This window comes from Dioscorea cayenensis, chromosome 6 (genome assembly GCF_009730915.1).
Source record: "Dioscorea cayenensis subsp. rotundata cultivar TDr96_F1 chromosome 6, TDr96_F1_v2_PseudoChromosome.rev07_lg8_w22 25.fasta, whole genome shotgun sequence".
Classification (NCBI taxonomy): Eukaryota; Viridiplantae; Streptophyta; class Magnoliopsida; order Dioscoreales; family Dioscoreaceae; genus Dioscorea; species Dioscorea cayenensis.
The window spans coordinates 18364222-18382413 of record NC_052476.1 but is presented as its reverse complement, the minus strand read 5'-3'; the positions used below and the strand labels follow the sequence as shown (position 1 = coordinate 18382413).

At 36.0% G+C, this 18192-nt stretch overlaps 1 protein-coding gene, 1 non-coding gene and 1 pseudogene across 2 annotated transcripts; all 3 read left to right on the top strand.

The window, feature by feature from the left end:
* Positions 1–5886: 5886 nt before the first annotated feature.
* Positions 5887–17160, top strand: LOC120263213 (ABC transporter I family member 20-like). The gene is given in 3 exon segments (XM_039271090.1): positions 5887–6601; positions 16564–16875; positions 16994–17160. Coding segments are annotated over 3 exon segments (1194 nt in total).
* Positions 6627–7911, top strand: LOC120263813 (annotated as a pseudogene).
* Positions 11406–11511, top strand: LOC120264079. The gene has a single exon (XR_005537258.1). It is a non-coding gene; the product is annotated as a small nucleolar RNA R71 (small nucleolar RNA).
* Positions 17161–18192: the final 1032 nt, after the last annotated feature.

Below are 18192 nucleotides of genomic sequence, written 5' to 3'. Positions count from 1 at the left end.
TAATGCTTTGGTAGTTGTGATAGTTAAGGGACTTGATATTGTTGATCATCTCGTCTCGCATGTGTAACACTACATTTGGTATATTCTTTGAGCCTACAAAAAGAATATACAAATAAATTTTGACATTTGATAAAAAAAAACCTCGGCCTTGCTTAGACGATGTCGCAAGTCCGACATTGGTATTAATGCCATCACCTTCCAATCCTGCTATAGGAGCAGGAGAAAGACCTTGTCTTGAAGACGGGGAGTTGTCATCCTTTTGAGCAACTAAAATTCCAAAGAAAGATTGTCAATATTCATGCTAATAAATAAAAAAAAACCTTGGGCTTGTTTTGGCAAACTTGCAACGTTGGCATTAGAGCCAGCACTTTCTAATTCCTCGGTGGGAGTATGAATGTCCTTGGAAATTTCTTTGACTCCAAAAAAAAAGAGAGAAGAAAATAATATAATATATACACGTTGATTTGTGCACAAAATAAATAAATAAATAAATAAAACCTTTGTTCTGCGCTGATGCAGATGTGTTGTCAAGATCAACGTTACCGCTATCATGAGGCAGACTTTCAATGTTAGTATTTTTGCTATCACGAGGTGCGCTCTCAGCATCAGCATTTCTGCCATCACTCTCCAAATTCTCCCTCTTATGAAATTTGCCGTAGGAGTTTGATTAAAATATGAAGCACTTTCATTCTCTTGAGTAGCTAAAAAAAAAAGAAAATCGTTATGCGCCAAAAAACAAACCAAAAAAAACCTTCTTAGATTATTGGTGGGTTTTGCAGTAGCTCATTTTCCAAGGCAACCGGTGTATCCCGTAATAGAAAAATTTTAAAATAAATAAGGGGTGAAAAGAAAATAATATGAAAATAAAAGGAGAGAAAGCGTTGAAGCATGATTGTTTACACATATATGAGAGTTCCCTGATTGAAATATGATGCATGATTTCTTATCTCTTATGGATGGATACATGAATTGGATGAATGTTGGATTTATGTCACCATTATGTTTACATATATGCTTGGTGGGCCCACCGTGGGTTTCATGTCATTCAAATGCATGATTTATGATAAATGCATGTTTGGCTATGTTCCATGTGCACATGATTCAAATCATATATTGATGATGAGTTAGGAATAAAATGGGTTTATTTTATTATAGACCTATTCATATCTTTATTGGGAAAATATTCATATTTGTTATGTGCATGAATCTGTTACCGTGTTGAAACCCCATAGAGAGAGAATGTACGACATGGTAAAAAAAATTAAAATTTAAAAAAAGTAAAAAAAAGAGATAAAAAATAAAAATAAATGAAAAAATAAATAGTGTTTGAAAAAAAGTATTAAAAAATGAATGAGGAGTGAAAAGGGAATGTTTGGGGAATTTGCATGAAAGAATACTTTAAGAAAATATTTTTATAAAAAGAGGGGTTTTGTTGCAAAATATATGGAGAAATGTGGAAAAAATAAAATATTTGAGGACAAGTATCCAAAATTGTGAAAATGTGTGAAAATATGAAAGCTAGAGGGTCTAACTGCAAAAACTATGAAAAATATGAAAATGTGAAAGTTTGGGGAGGTTAAAAAAAATAAAAAATAAAGAAAATAATAAAAAAATAAATAATAATAATAATAATAATAATAATAATAATAATAATAGCAATACCTTGTAGTGGATCGGGAAGAGCTTCTTCAATCCCAATATTTTCCTCTACTCCAATGTTTTCTTCCATCCCAACATTATCACTGACTCCAGTGTTCTCCTCAGCACCAACACTTAACCCTTGTGTGTTTACTTGATCTAGGAATAAGATGTTATCAAGTTCGTTAAAAATGTATATATGAAAGAGAAGGAGAAAGAGAAAGAGATATTTCTTACCAACATGAGAGCTCATGTGCATCTCTAGACCTGATGGAGAAACATCATCAATCCTTGGAGGATTGTGAATAACCCTAACATTGTCCAATGAGGTGTCATGAATTTGTATGCCTATTGACCAAATATTTTGAGTTAAATAGAGACTTGAATTTTGAGCCAAATAACAAACTCTGAATTTTACAATTAAAATTTAGCTTTTAAATTAAATAAAGGTTCAGATTTAGAATCAAAATTTAGGCTTTGAGTCAAATAAAAAGTGTGAAGTGGAAAAAGAAATCATTGAAAAAGATCGCAAAGAAGAAATCTTTAAGATTTATGAATCTCAAAAAGAAAAAAAAAATTGTTAAAAAAAATCGTTAAAAAAAAATCTTTAAAATTTTTGAATTTCATAAAAAAAATTTAAAATAAATCATTGAAAAAAAGAAAAAAATTGTTGAAAAAAATCGTGAGAAAAAAAGAAATTTTTAAGATTTCTGAATTAAAAAAAGGTTAAAAAAATCGTTAAAAAAATCGTGAAAAAAACTTAAGACTTCTGAATTTCAAAAAAAAATCGTGAAGAAATAAAGGAAAGCATACTTTTTAGTTTATATATATATATATATAATACTAATAATGAAAATTAGATAAATAAATAAATGAATAAATAAGGTTGACATGCCTTCAGTTCTTTGCCGCTTTGTTGGAACAATTAGGTCAACAGTAGAGTCAGTGTGATCAATGAATATACTCTCATTGATAAATCTATGGCTCTTCGAAGATTGCCCTCGCTGCTTATTAATGGCTCTCTTGTCTCTCAAGTTATCTTGGATCAAAGATGAATAGTTTTGTTGGGAAAAGGCTTCAACAGTCCTCAACCATTTCTGTGTATAGACAAGTATAAGTCTCCCTTCTCTGTCATGCTCAGGGATGTAGAATGAGCTAGACATTTTCTGGTGAGAAAGATGAAGCCAGTACCCCGCAAGAATCCTGAGAGAGGAAGCCCTCCTAGGAATATCAATATACGTCGGAGTATAATGATCGTATCCAAATTGGCGCCCAAATTAGTGCGGATTGTAAGGTTCTGAGAAAAGATCTCTTGCACACCGAAGCGGAAGAACTCTACAACAAAGATTCATCACATATTCCATGGTATATGAATTCAATACTTCAAGCCCAGCCGGGTATCTGAAATCTCGCACTACCTTGTCATTATGATGCATGAACGAGAAAGGGCGAGATATGAAATTGCCTTCATGTCGGATGAATTTTCTCACATACACAAGATTGACAAACGGAATTGCAGTGGATTCATAAATTGCAACATCTTTGGTATTCTCAATAGCCTAGGGATACTCGAAGTATTATTGTCTATTTTCCTCTTAAGATATATGCTCTGGAAATAATAACCAGCCCAAGCATACAAGAAGTGAACAAGGAACACTGTGGTAGAAAATCCAGGCCCTCTCCTATGATTGGCCATGGCATTTAAGCCCACATATAAGAGTGCTAGCACTGCGAGGGCAAAAGCTACTCTCCTCTCATGCGCAATATTACATGCCATCATAAAAGCTCCCGGTCTAATCACCTTGCGATTACTCGGCATAATAAAAAAGTAAATCCAAAGTGCTATAAAAGCAACTAAATCTGCTTTGAAAATGGGCTTTGGAGGGGGATTAGAAGCCGACCTATACCTGGAACTAAGTCTTGACTTCCAGAAAAACTCCACCCAATCCTCAAAAACTACATCTTTGTCGGCATTTTGTTTTGAGAGCCATTGAAAGATGTCAAAAAGATTTCTCAGAACAAAAAATTCAGGATCATGCCTTCGGCAGATTGTGCCATTAGGAGGTATGACTTCATCATAGATATCTCCGGTAATTTGAAGTCCTCCCAATTCTTTGATATCGCATAATGAAATCCCAACTTCTCCATGCAAGAAGTGGAAGGTATTAATTTTGGGACACCATAGTTTTATTAATGCTTTATAGAAATTCAAGTCAAAGTTATAGTGGCCGAATGAAGCCACAATCCCGCTCACCAACTCTATTTCAGATAATTCCTTGGAGTAGTTATTGACCATGTACTTGGCCCACTTTGTATAATACAGAAGATCAATTAAACTATTTTGGATAGGCTCCCTACCCTTCCATTCCGGATGGTGATTGGTGATTCTAGATTCGAGGGTTTCAAACATCTTCAAATCCTTTATTTCTCTTTCAGGCTTCAGACAAATTGCGTCGGTCAAGCCGTCCTCAAACCAGCGGTTCGTGGATAATTTGGTAATAGCCATACGATTTAGATAGCGCTTCAGCCACTCTGATTGCTCTTCTCCTTCGTATATGATTGCGGGTTTGGCTTCAGAATCAAAAATAGGAGTGTGGCACATGAATACTTGACCTTGGGGGACCTCATTGCAATTTTGGGCCATATCCTAAAAAGGTTTAGAGGTATTGGCCATGACAAAAGAAACGGTTCAGATTCCTACTTCTCTCACTCAATCGTACCAAAGAGAATTTCGTGAGAAAAAGTAGGAAGGGGCAATTTGTTTATATACAAATAATATAACATGTGTCCTAATAGAATCCAAATCCCAATTTAATTAAAATTTAAATATATCTTAATAATGGATATATTTAGAATTAAAATTTAAATGTCCTAATAAATTATTTGGTTTTCTTGGAGTGGAATACAAATCCCGAGCAATTAAAAATACAAATTACAAGATTGCCCTTGAGAACACATATCTCGAGGCAATATGAAATTTTAGGATAGCCCAAATACACATTCCGAGACGATCCTAAATTTCATATAGCCTAAGAACAGATCTCGAGGCAACCTGAGAAAGTGCAAAGCCCAAAGTACCCAAACACATATCCCGAGGCAAATTGGGTTAATTAAATTTTAAAAAAAATTTAAAATTTAAAAATTGAAATTAATTAAAATTTTAAATTGGATCCTATCCTATCTGATTTGTTGTGATTCTAGGGGGGGTGGTGGGTTTGGAATATTGAGGATAAGAACAAAGTTAAACTTTTAAAAAGGAGGAGAAAAACGAACCAGAAAGGGGAGAGAGGATTCAGAGAGAAGGGAAAAAAAAGAAGAAGATGAAGGTACTGTTATCTCTTCCTCCATATTAAAAAAAAGGAAAAAAATCACTGTCGTCCTTGCTGCCACCGCCGTTAATCTGTCGCTTGTTGACTCACTGCTATTATCACCGCCGAGCTCACCAAAGTGAAGATCAAGATCGAGAAGGCCAGCAAGTAGAGGCACGAGAAGAAAATCAAGCTCGCGATCCGAGCCGCGGACCGCTACGCTAGTGATCTAGCCTATCAGTTCCTCCAGGACTACATCCTCGAGTTCTTAGCCAAGCTCTTGGCCTCCGATCTCGATCAGCTGAAGAAAAAGAAGGTCAATAGGATCGATCTCGCTGCCAAATGGTGCCCATTTCTCAGTTCATGCTTCGATTGCACAACCCTTTTCTGTGAGAGCATCGCTCACCGAGTCTTTCCCAAAGAGTCCAGCCCTGAGTACGCCGAGATCGAGAAGCACCACTATGCCTACTGTGTCCATGACCGACTCTGCCGTGAAGTTCTCATCCCTCTCTAGAAAGTTCTCCAGCTACCAGAGATTTTCATGAGCTCAATGCAATGGAACACCCTGCCATACAATCGTGTGGCATCCATCGCCATAAACAACTACAAGGATACATTCAAGAAGCATGACAATGATCATTTCTCAAACTTCCCCTAAGGATGTGAAGAAAGGCAAGACCAAGATTACCGTTGATGCTCTACTCCCTCATGAGATCCTTGCAGTCATCTTTAAATACAAGGACGAAGATGGTGATGATGGTGATGATGATGGTGTAATAGAGCTACAATGGGCAAGGATGGTGCAGGATGTTTTGAAGCTTGGTAAGCTTAACAACTGCATTGCTGTTTGTGATGTCTTTGGGAGTATGATTAGGACTCCAATGGAGGATTGTGTGGCCATTGGGCTACTTATCTTAGAGCTCAGTAAGGAGGCAGAGCCATGGGGGGAGTGATCGCCGACGAGAGGAGCACGATGGTGGACATCAAGGACCTTAGCTTCACCTTCCCAGGGATCGATGACCACTCACCACTGGCGTCGTCCCAACTTATCGATGGGTTTTCGCTCACCCTTGGTGGTAGAAATCATTGTCTTCTCGTCGGGTCCAATGGTGCCTGGAAGATGATGATTTTGAAGACTTTGGGAGGGAATCATAGGGTTGGGCTGGAGATGGTTAGGGTTCTTGGGGGGTCTGCTTTTCATGACACTGCTCTCACTTCTTCTGGCGATCTCTCTTACCTTGGTGAAAAGTGGAGGAGAGATGTTGACTTTGCTAGTTTTGAGGTGTCCATATAGAAGGATGTCTCAGCATAGAAAATGATTTATGGAGTCACTGGCATCGACCTCCAAAGGAGAGATGGACTAATTAAAGTTTTAGACATTGATCTATCATGGAGAATGTATAAATCATCAGATGGTCAGCGGAGAAGGGTACAAATATGTATGGGCCTTCTTAAACCATTTGAGGTTCTTCTTCTTGATGAGATTACAGTCGATCTAGATGTGATGGTTGGAGCCAACATGTTGAAATATTTGTCAAAAGAATGCGAGGAACGAGGAGCTACAATAATATATACTGCACATATATTTGATGGCCTTGAGAATTGGCCCACTCATATAGTTTATGTTGTACACGGGAAGTTGCAGTTAGCATTGCCTCCCATTTCTTTGCTTTATAAGGCCAAAACCCTAGACTTGCATCCTTCTTCAAATCTCTTCTAATCTCTCGGCCTCGATTCTTGTTGCATTCCCTCTTCAAGGTTTGAGAGATGTCGGATGATGAAGCCAATAAGGAGAAGAAGGAGCTTGTTCTTTCTTCCCCTGATGTTTTCACCAAATACAAGAGCGCTGCAGATATTGTTAACAAGGCTCTTCAATTTGTAGTGTCACAGTGCAAGCTTGGAGTTAAGGCCGTCGACCTCTGCGAGAAAGGCAATGTCTTCATCAGAGACCAAGTTGGAAGTGTGTACAAGAATGTGAAGAAGAAGATTGAGAGGGGTGTTGCCTTCCCGATATGCATCTCTGTTAACAATATTGTCTTCCACTTCTTGCTGCTTGCTACTGATGAGACGATCTTGGTGGAGAATGATATTGTGAAAATTGACATGGGGTGTCATATTAGTGGGTTCATCACTGTGGTGGCTCACACTCATGTTATTTATGAAGGGCCAGTTACTGGGAGGGCTGCGGATGTGATTGTAGTTGCAAACACTACAACGAAAATCGCATTGAGGCTTGCCAGGCCTGACAAGCATAACAAGGATGTCACTGAAGCTATTCAGAAGGTTGCTGCTGCTTATGACTGTAAAATTGTTGAGGGGGTGCTCAGCCACCAACTCAAGCAGTTTGTTATTGATGGTAACAAAGTCGTACTTAGTGTAGCCAGTCCAGAGACTAGAGTTGATGATGCAAAATTCAAGGAAAATGAAGTTTATTCAATAGTCACCAGCACTGGTGAAGGAAAGCCAAGGCTTTTGGATGAGTGCCAAACTACTATTTAAAAAAGAGCAGTGGACTAAAATTATCACCTGAAAATGAAGTCCTCAAGATTTATTTTTAGTGAAACAAGCCAGAAATTTCCAATCATGCCATTTACCGCAATGGCATTGGAAGAGAAACGCACCCATCTTGGTCTAGTGGAATATGTGAATCATGATCTATTACAGCCATATCCAGTTTAACATGAAAAGCCAAGGGACCTCGTCGCACACATTAAGTTCACTGTTTTGTTGATGCCAAATGGATCAGACAAGATTACTTCTCATTCTTTACAACAGCTATAGTCTACTAAGACCATCGATGATGATGCTGAAATAAAGGCATGGTTAGCTTTGGGAACCAAGACAAAGAAGAAAGGGGGAGGGAAAAAGAAAAAGTGTAAGAAAGCTGATGCACAAGAGGATCAAGCTGAGGCAGTTCCAATGGATGAAGCATGATGAAATTTTGTGATCTGTGAAAGCTTGATCAATTTGCTTGTCTTTTGCTTAATTTGTTGCTAAATAACACAGTAAATATTTGTATATATATTTTTGTTTTTGTTATGTGAAAAGTTGTGTATTGAGAATGAGCAATGCCCTTTGACCAGTATGACATAACCTATTGTTTTTTTCTTCCAAAAAAAAAATGAGAAGCATGCAATGGTATATATGCATACGTACATGGTTCATTAGGAAAGAAGAATCCAAAAAAATGGGTCCCACTACACAAGAGATATATGTGGAGTTTTCAAAATGAGATGAATGTATGCATGCATGCTCACGTACCTAAAGGCTGGGACCACTATGCACATGGAAATGAATAAATATAATGAGATGCATGCATGTACATATACATACTTGTGCACTTCCATTTGCACATTGATTGTCATTTGGAAAGTATAATATATATATATATATATATATATATTTATAAATATAGCCATTTTGTAAAAGCATAATAGAACAGTGGACGGTGCTTATTTAGTAACATAGTAACAAGTAAGAAGTGGATCCTCTACAGAGTAATTTACAAGGCATAAATGTTGTGATTGATCAATGATAAATTGTCTTACACTATGATTATTTGTTATGGAAAGTCAAAACTTGCTCAGATATATCAGGCTTGGTATTCCTTAGCATTCGAGCAGCATTTCTTTCGATCCAAAGCAACACCATGGGTTAGTCAATGATTAAAATTCCCATTATGAAGAAATGACAAAAAACAAATAATCATTCCGAGGCACCAACAATACTGCTCATTCCAAAACAATGGCAAGAAGGCTCATTTTGAGGCAGCAGCGATTTCTAAAAAAAAAAAAAATTTAAGGCGGCAACAAGGCATGCAACATGGTGACAAGGCACAGGCAATGACAGTGATATATATTTATAAATTATATGTTCACATATAAAGGATGTAATGAATATATGTATATATATATGCTAAATAATAAGATTTATAATTTGCAAATTTTCTTGCCTTTTACTTGTACTTTTGCCCTTAATCGGAGGTTCCCAAGATACTGTCTGGGGTAATTAATAATAGAGGCTTGCCTCTATTAGGAATTGAAGAACCCACGAAACAAACATGATATTTGTGCTTCGATATATCGTCTGGTGTCTTTTTCACAGACATGATGCCAGATGCGTATTTTCGATCCCACATTCACCTAATTAGAGCATACAACTCCTCTATTATAGTAACTTAGATCGTGTCAGACTTCTTTTAGTTTTGTTCACTTTACTACTTGGAGCTAAATTGAAAATATTTTTGCAAATTTGAAAGAATTTGTTTTGAAAAATGAAAAGAAAAGAGAAAATTTAGAAACCAGAAAAAGCTACCCCTATTAGAAGTGTGAAGATACTCTTGATAAGTTGGATACTATGTATGCCTTAACAAGAGAAAGAACCTGTAGTTTCACTCCATACTTTAGCAACATCATAAGGAAAAACTTTGATCACTTTGAAAGGATCTAACCACTTGGACTTGAGCTTTTCTAGAAAAAGTTTCAACTTAAAATTGAAAATCATTACTATATCTCCTTCATGAAATTTTTTGTGATGAATTTTCATATCATGGCAACACTTGGTGTGCTCTTTGTAAATCTTGGCATTCTCATAAGAATTTAGTTTTAACTCATCAAGCCCATGAATTTTTAGTTTGGGAATTATTTTAATTGGGCTTACCCATCCACTAAGGCTTGAAATAAGAAATTCGTGTTTTACCTGTGAAGCTTTCTTTTCCTTAGAAATAATGGGCATGGAGTCTATCTTCAGCTTTTCAATATTAGCTTTTTCAAATGGATGGTAGGTTTGGCTTCTAATGATTTTTCATGTTCACCAACGTCATCACTAAAGCAATGCTTTGGCTTTTAATGGTTTGGCTTCTAATGATTCTGCAACATGAATTCTCAACAAAAGTTTTTTTTCACAACGTTAGACAAATCAAACTCAACTTTTTCATCACTAATAGTTATAGAAAGTTTACCATTCTTAACATCTATAATATCACCTGCTGTTGCTAAAAATGGCCTACCCAAAATGATGGGGATTTGAGAATCCTCCTCCATCTCTAACACAATAAAATCTGCTGAAATAAAAAACTTACCGAACTTAATAGGCACATCCTCAATAATACCTATCGGATACTTGATAGAGCAATCTGCCAATTGTAAAGTGATTTTAGTTGGCTTGAGTTCACCCATTTCTAGCTTCTTGCACACACAGAGAGGCATAAGACTTACACTAGCACCAAGATCGCATAGTGCTCATTCGAAACTTGTGGTGCCAATAACACATAGAATGGAGAAACTGCCTGGGTCTTTAAGTTTTGGAGGCAACTTGTTCTGAATGAAAGCACTACACTCCTCAATTAGTACTACAGTCTCGTATTCCTCTAGTCTTCTTTTGTTGGACAAGATGTCTTTGAGCAATTTGGCATAGGAAGGCATTTGTTGTAATTCCTCTGTAAATGGTATGTTGATGTGTGACTTCTTCAAAACCTCAAAAAATCTTCTGAATTACTTATCCATCTTAGCTTTAGCCAATCTCTGCAGAAAGGAAATTGGTGGCATGTAAGGCTTTGGTGCTATATACTTGGGTTCTTCATTTTCATTGTCCATAGACTTTTCTTTGTCTTCAATTTCAGCACATGGAGGCTTGGCTTTATCTGTTGTCTCTATTTCAATGCCTTGATTGATATCCTTCCTCATTTTTGGATCCTCCAAATGTGTGCCTTTCCTTAGAGTCATAGCATTGCATTGCTCATTCGGGTTAATCTCTGGTTTACCCAGGAACATTCCCTGAGGTCTTGATGAAGTGCTTTGCTTGCTGAGCAATCTTGTTCTCTAGCATCTTATTGTGAGTTGCCACAAAATCAACCTTTGATGTTAACTACTTGATTGATTCACTCATAATCTAAATTTGTTGCCTAAATTCTTCATTTTGCTTAGTCTGGGTCATCATAAAAGTTTCAAGCAATGATTCCAAATTTCATTTCTGGAATTGTTGAGGGTTAGGAGGCCTTGGTCCTACTTGACTTGATTATTCTTATAGGAAAGATTTGGATGATTGCGCTAGCCAGGATTATAAGTATTTGAGAAAGGATCATCCTGAACCCCCTAATTGAAATTGTTAATGAAGCTAACTTGTTTCACTGATATGCCTTTAGGGGTGAAATTTCCATGTTGACACTCTGTGGCTCTATGCCTAATACATCCACATATCTCACATGAAACATTAGAAACTCGAACTACATTCATGTTTATTCTATCAGATTTTTGAGTTAAGGCATCTACTTTTGCAGCGATGAGGTCCAAAGCATCCACATCATATTTCCCTAGAACCTTCTTTTGAGTACCTATTTCATTTAACCATTGATAACGGTTAAGAGATATGTTTTTAAATAGATCATAGGCCTCATCCACACTCTTGTTCATTAAGGCTCCTCCTAAAGCATCATATAATGTAGTGATGGTGTTATAATTCAGTCCATGATGGGGACACAACCTCAATAATTCTTTGAATATATCCCATGCATCACATAAAGATTCTCCTTCTTTTTGAGAAAAATTAGTAATCTGATTTCTAAGCTGAGTCGTCTTGCTTGGAGGGAAGTATCTGGCTAGGAAGGCTTGTGATAATTGATCCCATGTTGTGATGGATCCTACAGGAAGTGAATGCAACCATGCACTGGCTCTGTCTTTTAAGGAAAAGGGAAATAGCCTCAACCTTATTGCAATTGGAGAAACCACGTTGAGCTTCAGGGCGTCGCAGTATTCCAAAACGATTGAAAGATTCATATTGGGATCTTTTGTTGGTGAGCCTCCACACTGATTTTGTTGAACCTTGGAGAGTAGGGCTAGCTTTAATTCAAAATTATGTGCGTCAACTGTGGGTTTTGTAATGCTTGAGTGCAATCCTTAAACATTTGGTGAGGTAAAATCCCTCAAAATTCTATTATTGTCTTCCATGATTAAGAGTTGTGATTCTTGAGCTTTCTTCCTTCTCTGATATTGTCTTCTAATTCAAAAGCTTTGCTCGACTTTTGGATTGAACTCCACAAGATTATTAAGACCTCTCGATCTTTACATACAAAGAATAACCTCCTACAAAGAAAAAAAAAGTAAAATAAAATAAAAATAAAATGTATAATCTAACCAAATTGCAAATTTAATCAATATCAACAAACAAAATTCTCGGCAATGGTGCCAAAAACTTGATGTGTATTGCAAGAGCATAGATCGTTCAAGTAGCAAATTAAATATTGTTCCCACGAGGACTTTGTTGCTAATTACCAATTTTTTGCAATTAGGGTTATTTAGACGAATTGATAGATATGTGAATTATGGAAATAGTAACGAATGAAAACTAAAATGGTCAAAGTTAAGGCTACTAATTGCTTAGATGATTAATTCAGATTTCAAGGGCTTCTACGATTAAAGTTCACCACAATGATAACTAAAAAACTTAGTATTGAATTTTTTTTGATTTATTTTAATTGTTTTAAAGGTGGAATATCCTAGAATACTCATTATTTTCTTTTAGAATATAGTGAGGTATCTAACTTAGAACAAGTCCTACTTTCATGGCAATCGAATCTAATTAGATCCTTTATGTTCTATGACATCTAGTTATCCTTAAGAAATCATAATCTAGGATTTTAGGTTCAATTTTAAAGTTTCCAACACCTTAGTTCAACTTTTGGTCCTTCCTTTGGTATCTAATATCATGCAAATATGAGGAGCCCAACTCATTCACAAGCATTAACTACCATAAAATTGAATCAAAAGAAAATAAACATTAATAAAAAAATGAAAGTCAATACATCATCAATTATCTAAACATTGGGGTAATCCCAATCCTAGAATAAAAGATCTACTCGCTCATGTTCTATTTACAAGCTAAAAAGTTCATCACAATCATAGATCTGAACGCGGAATAAATCAAACTATAAGAAAGAAGAAATTCTTGGTCCTCCACGTGTGATGTTCTTGTAGATCGATGAATCTCTCCCTTGATCTTCGTCTTCTTTCTGCTTTAGATGGTCTCCAATCCTTAGAGAAATCGTCTCCCTGTTCTCCTAGCCAAAAAGATGATTTAAATTTTTTTTTTCTAACTTTATATAAATGAGGGTTAAATTAGGGTTGCGATGGCGGTAAAGATCCACGGCTATGTTAGCTAGCACATGAGAATTGTACTTCTTATAGGTTTTTAGTTTTTAAAATTTTTGCATCATGATCCATGGGTGTGGTAGCTACCACAGGTCACCCGCATTTCAAATAAGGGCCAAACTCCACTTATCTACATGCAAACTAATGAAGAGCAGTAACTTGAACTAAAAGGGTGAAATTGAAGTAGAAATATGGGGGAAGATGCATGATAAACTAAGAAATGAAACCTAAATCTAATAAAAATATACTATAATTTATTACTTATCATGGACCGACACTTTACACTTATGCACACTTTATTTCCCGATCAGCAAGTACACTTGCGTCCCTATCACTGGTGAAGTCAAGTCTGATCTAGCTGCAATTTGTGGATAGGAATCCTTGCAAGTTGTCCTACAAACCTATTGGTATGATCCCTTCTTGATCTCTTCTTTGGTGTTTGTTGTGATGCTCATGGTTGTGAGGTCTAGATCTTCTCTTTGATTTATCTCTTGTGAATCCATCTTGTGTTGATGATGCTCATCCTCTTGTGAACCTCTAGCTTGTGTCTAGAGAGGTATAGATTATAATCCTATAGTTGTATCTAGAGAGACCTCTTGTATCCCATTGTTAATATAGCTAAAGGTTTAATAGACTCTAAGGAGTCCTGTGGTTTTCCCCCTCAATTTGAATGAGTTTTCCATTCTAAAATCATGTTGTTAGCTCGTCTTGTTGCTTTGTATTCCATTCTAACACTTATGGGGTGTTTGAGGTGTTTTTGGAGCTTTGTTTAATGGTCTAGTGAAGCATACGGGCAAGCATACGGCCTCATGACAAAAGAGCATGTGGACTGGTGTGCACTCGTATAGGAAACCATATACATGAACAGTATTTTTGCTATAGTATATATGGTCAGGTGTGTGCCCGCACAGCATGTCCAAAAAGCCATCCGGACTCAGCATGCACCCGTATATGTGACCGTATACATGAACAAAGGGTGCTTATTATTAGTGTGATTCAATCCCCAACAAAGGGTACTTTTGGGGAAAAAATTCAAAGAAACCAATTAAAATTCCAATAATATTTTCTCTCCAATTTTCGGGGAGTTATATGTAATTATGAAAAAAATTTAGAAATATTTTTATAATTGAATTAAAAATTAGGGAGATATATGAAAAATAGTAAAATACCCTGATTTTTAATATTGAATATAAGATTTTTGTTTTTTTTAATAAATGTTGGCAAGCCAAGGCAGGTATGCACTAGGAGCACAAACACAAGCTTTAAAACACTTGTGCCCTCATTTTGCTTGAACAAAAGTTGGAACTCACCTCCTCAACAAGACATGAATACCCTACGTAGATAACCCAATGCCAATATCTAGACCAAACGGTCCTTGGCAAATAAAAGTTACTCACTTAAATGGGTGTCTAAGTTAATTGGATTTTAACCCATATTAAAAATATTAATCGCCATGTTTGTCCTTAGTCCATTGATAGCAACTTGAACACATATGATTATGTGCAATAACCCTTTGGTATACATTATTAGTTAGATTTAGGATTATAAATAGCTACTCTCAAGAACCATGAAACACATCTTCTTCTTCTTCTTCTTCTTCTTCTTCTCTCTCTCTCAAACACGCACAATGATTAAGATGGTGAAGTTGAGTAGTTTGAGTGCCATGGGGATTATTGTGGTGCTCTTAATGGCTTCACCTTCATTGAAAATCAGTGCTTCAAATCCAACAATGAGTGATACTAATACTAACCCAACAGCACATGCTTGTCAGGATGGCGATGGAGTTGGTGGGTATCAATTTTTCAACATTAACTAAACCCATCATCTTTCTCATGCTAAATGCTATCACTTGTTTATATAATTATATCATTTTGATATTTTTTTTAATAATATTTTTCTAATAAATGTTATTTATGTACATATAAGGAAATATTGCAGTATAATTAGATGATAACCAAATTTCCTTCATTTACTTTAGCGTTTTAATTAATGTGTTTTTAACCAAAAAAAACATGTTAGAAAAATAGATTAATAGTTGTAATAGAATAAACTTTTGTGTCCTATTTATTTATTTATTTATTAGTGAATAAAATCTTGTGCTTGTTTGTGTTTTGGAGGGTCCAAATGGAGAAGAAGAGAAGAAGAAGAAGAGTGAAAATGTAAAGTAACTTAACTTGTAAATGCTTGACTTTCACTTGCTAATACAAAGACAGACTACATACTTATAATAAGTTAAAGCTGCACACAAAACCAGACAACACACAAAACTATAATAAAAGCAACTCAAAAGTAACTAAGACAAGATAGTGTGATTTGCCATGCACGTGCATATCACTGTGTACAAATACTTGACATTCTTCTCATGCAAACACTGGTCGTTTGAACTTAGCCCACATAGCCGAACCTAGCCATTGATTTATCATATTCGGCATAGGTCTAATCCCTATTGTGTTCACTCAAGCTAGATGAAGGAGAATGATGGATAGAGGAGATTAGAGGATCAATTGATTTAGTGTAAGTTCAAGGCAAGTTTTGAGTTTAGCAGTTCAAGGCGCCAAATTTTTGACACGTTTTGGTGTGACTCATTAGTTGAGTTTTATATATTATTGTATTTTATTGTTTTTTATAATTAAGTTAGAATGAAAGAGTTTTTGTGATTTTTCACTCAACCTTTTGTAATTTTCTCTTCTAATACATGAAGTTTCAGAGTGTAATTTCTTCTGTAAAGTTTTTAGTTGTTTGATTAGGTGGTATCAGAGACGTAGAAGAGAGTGCTTTCAGTTCTATTGATAGGTTATGTTGTGTGGTGGTGATGTATGGAAGCAGTGTGGTTTTTTTATGTGAAATTGGTGAAAGTTGTTGCTGTGAAGATAGATTAAGTGTGGTGAAGAAGTTGAAGACTGGGTGATGTGAGAATTTGTAAAGGATTGTTCAATAAAAATAAATTAGTGAATTAATAGCTTCAAGCTCTTCATCCACTCCTGAGGTCTCTCACTCAAGTTTACCTGTGTTCAATTGTGAAGGGTATGAATATTGGAGTCATAGGATGAAGACTTTCTTTAGATCCCAGAACTCGTGGAAAATTATTGAAGAAGGTGTAGTTAAAGAAGGTCCAGAAGTCAAGATGATGGAGAGCGAAAAATATGATGCTAAAGCTTTGTTTTTACTCCAACAGGCTGTTGATGAGACAAATTTCCATAGGATTGTAAAGTTTAATACATCTAAAGAAGCATGAGAACTTATTAAGAATGAATATCAAGGTACATCAAAGATGATCTCTGTGAGAAAATAGACTTTAAGATAGAAATTTGAGCTATTGCAAATGAAAGAAGAAGAAGCAATTCACTAGTATATTATTAGAGTTTTGGCTATTGTAAATTAGATCAGAGGTACATGATATGATTTAACAGATGAAGGGGTAGTTTCAAAGGTTATGAGGAGTTTATCTTCAAGATTTGTGAATGTGATCACTTCAATTGAAGAAGTAAGGGATATTTTAAAATTATCTTTTGATGATTTGAGTAGTTCCTTGCAAGCACATGAGGCAAGGTTTAATCAATTTACTGAAAAACATATAGGTAAAGCCTTTCTCATGAGAGGTGCATCAAGTGTTGGTGGGAATTTCTTCATAGAAAGAGGAAGGAGTTGTAAAGGAAAAGGCAGAGTGTTTGATAGTCAAAGAGGTAGCAATGTTGCTAATTTATGCAGAATGAACCAAGACAGTAGTATGATACTAGAGTTAATTCTTAGTAGTAAAGCAGAGGAAGTACAAGACAATTTGGAAGGCAAGTAGCACTCAAAGGCAATTTGGTGGACTAAGATATGGAAGAGGTGAGTTACAAAATGCTTAGTGCTTCAAGTGTAAAAAATATTGTCATTATCAATCATATTGTTGGTCTCAAGGCAAGAATTTTGATGAAGGGCCCAACTCTTCTAATGATCAGAGTCCAAGTGACTATGGAAGTTTGTTTATGGTGCACAATGGAGAGGATGGTGACAATTCTTCAACCTGGTTACTGGATAGTGGTACTTCAAATCACATGATAGGGAAGAAGGAATTGTTTTATTAATTGGATGAGAATATGAAACATAAAGTAAGGTTGGGAGATGATAAAGAAGTGGATGTGCTTGGCAGAGGGTCTGTATTAACTCCTATTCATGGAGGAATGAAATTAATTCATGGCATTCAATTTGTTCCATTTTTGGCACATAATTTGATCAGTGTAGGGTAATTAATTGAGAGTGGGTATGATGTGAACTTCAGCAAATCTAGGTGCAAAATAGAGAATGCAGAAACAAGTGTTGTGTTGATGAATGTGCAGCAACACAACAATTTGTTTCCTGTAGAATTCTTAAGAAATGAGTAGACAAATGTAATTGTGAAGGGAGGCGATATAGCAAGTTTGTGGTACAGAAGATATGCACATCTAAATTTTCAAATCTTGTAATTAGTGATAGAAAGTTCATATTTTCTATATCATTTACACTGCATTTAGCATGGAGATTGATATGTTTAGCACCAAATGAATACGAAATTTAATTCTTTTGTTAACCATGACCTTGATTTCTATTTTAGGGAAAAAGAAGAGAATTTGGGGGATGTTCTGAAGCAAAAGATGCCCAGTTGCTAAATCAGAGCTTGAATAGTAGTGATGAGGTTATACAACGGCGGTGGTGAGATCTCACCATGGCCGTTTTATAACCTCATCACTGCTGTTATCAAGCTGTGGTCGTGTGGAATGACTAGAAGCAACATAGGAGCCACAACGGCCTCGCAACAGTCATTGTGGAAACCCATCACACCCATGATTTAGCCACATAATGCCTAGAGAGCCATGCCAAGATGCGACTTGAAGCCTAAGTAATAACTTACTCACTACGGGCATCACAATACCCATGGTGAGGCCATGGCGGACTCGATCCTATAAATACTCTAGGTTTAACTAAATTCGGGGAGATTCTTTTACTAAATAAGATAGGGTGGCCGAAGTTCTGGAGATCTGAGAGGATGGAGACAACTTTCAAGCATATTTTAGAAGATTTTGATGAGTTTCTCAAGGATAATCTAACGATCCTTGTTAAAGGAGGGCGCACGAAGGTTT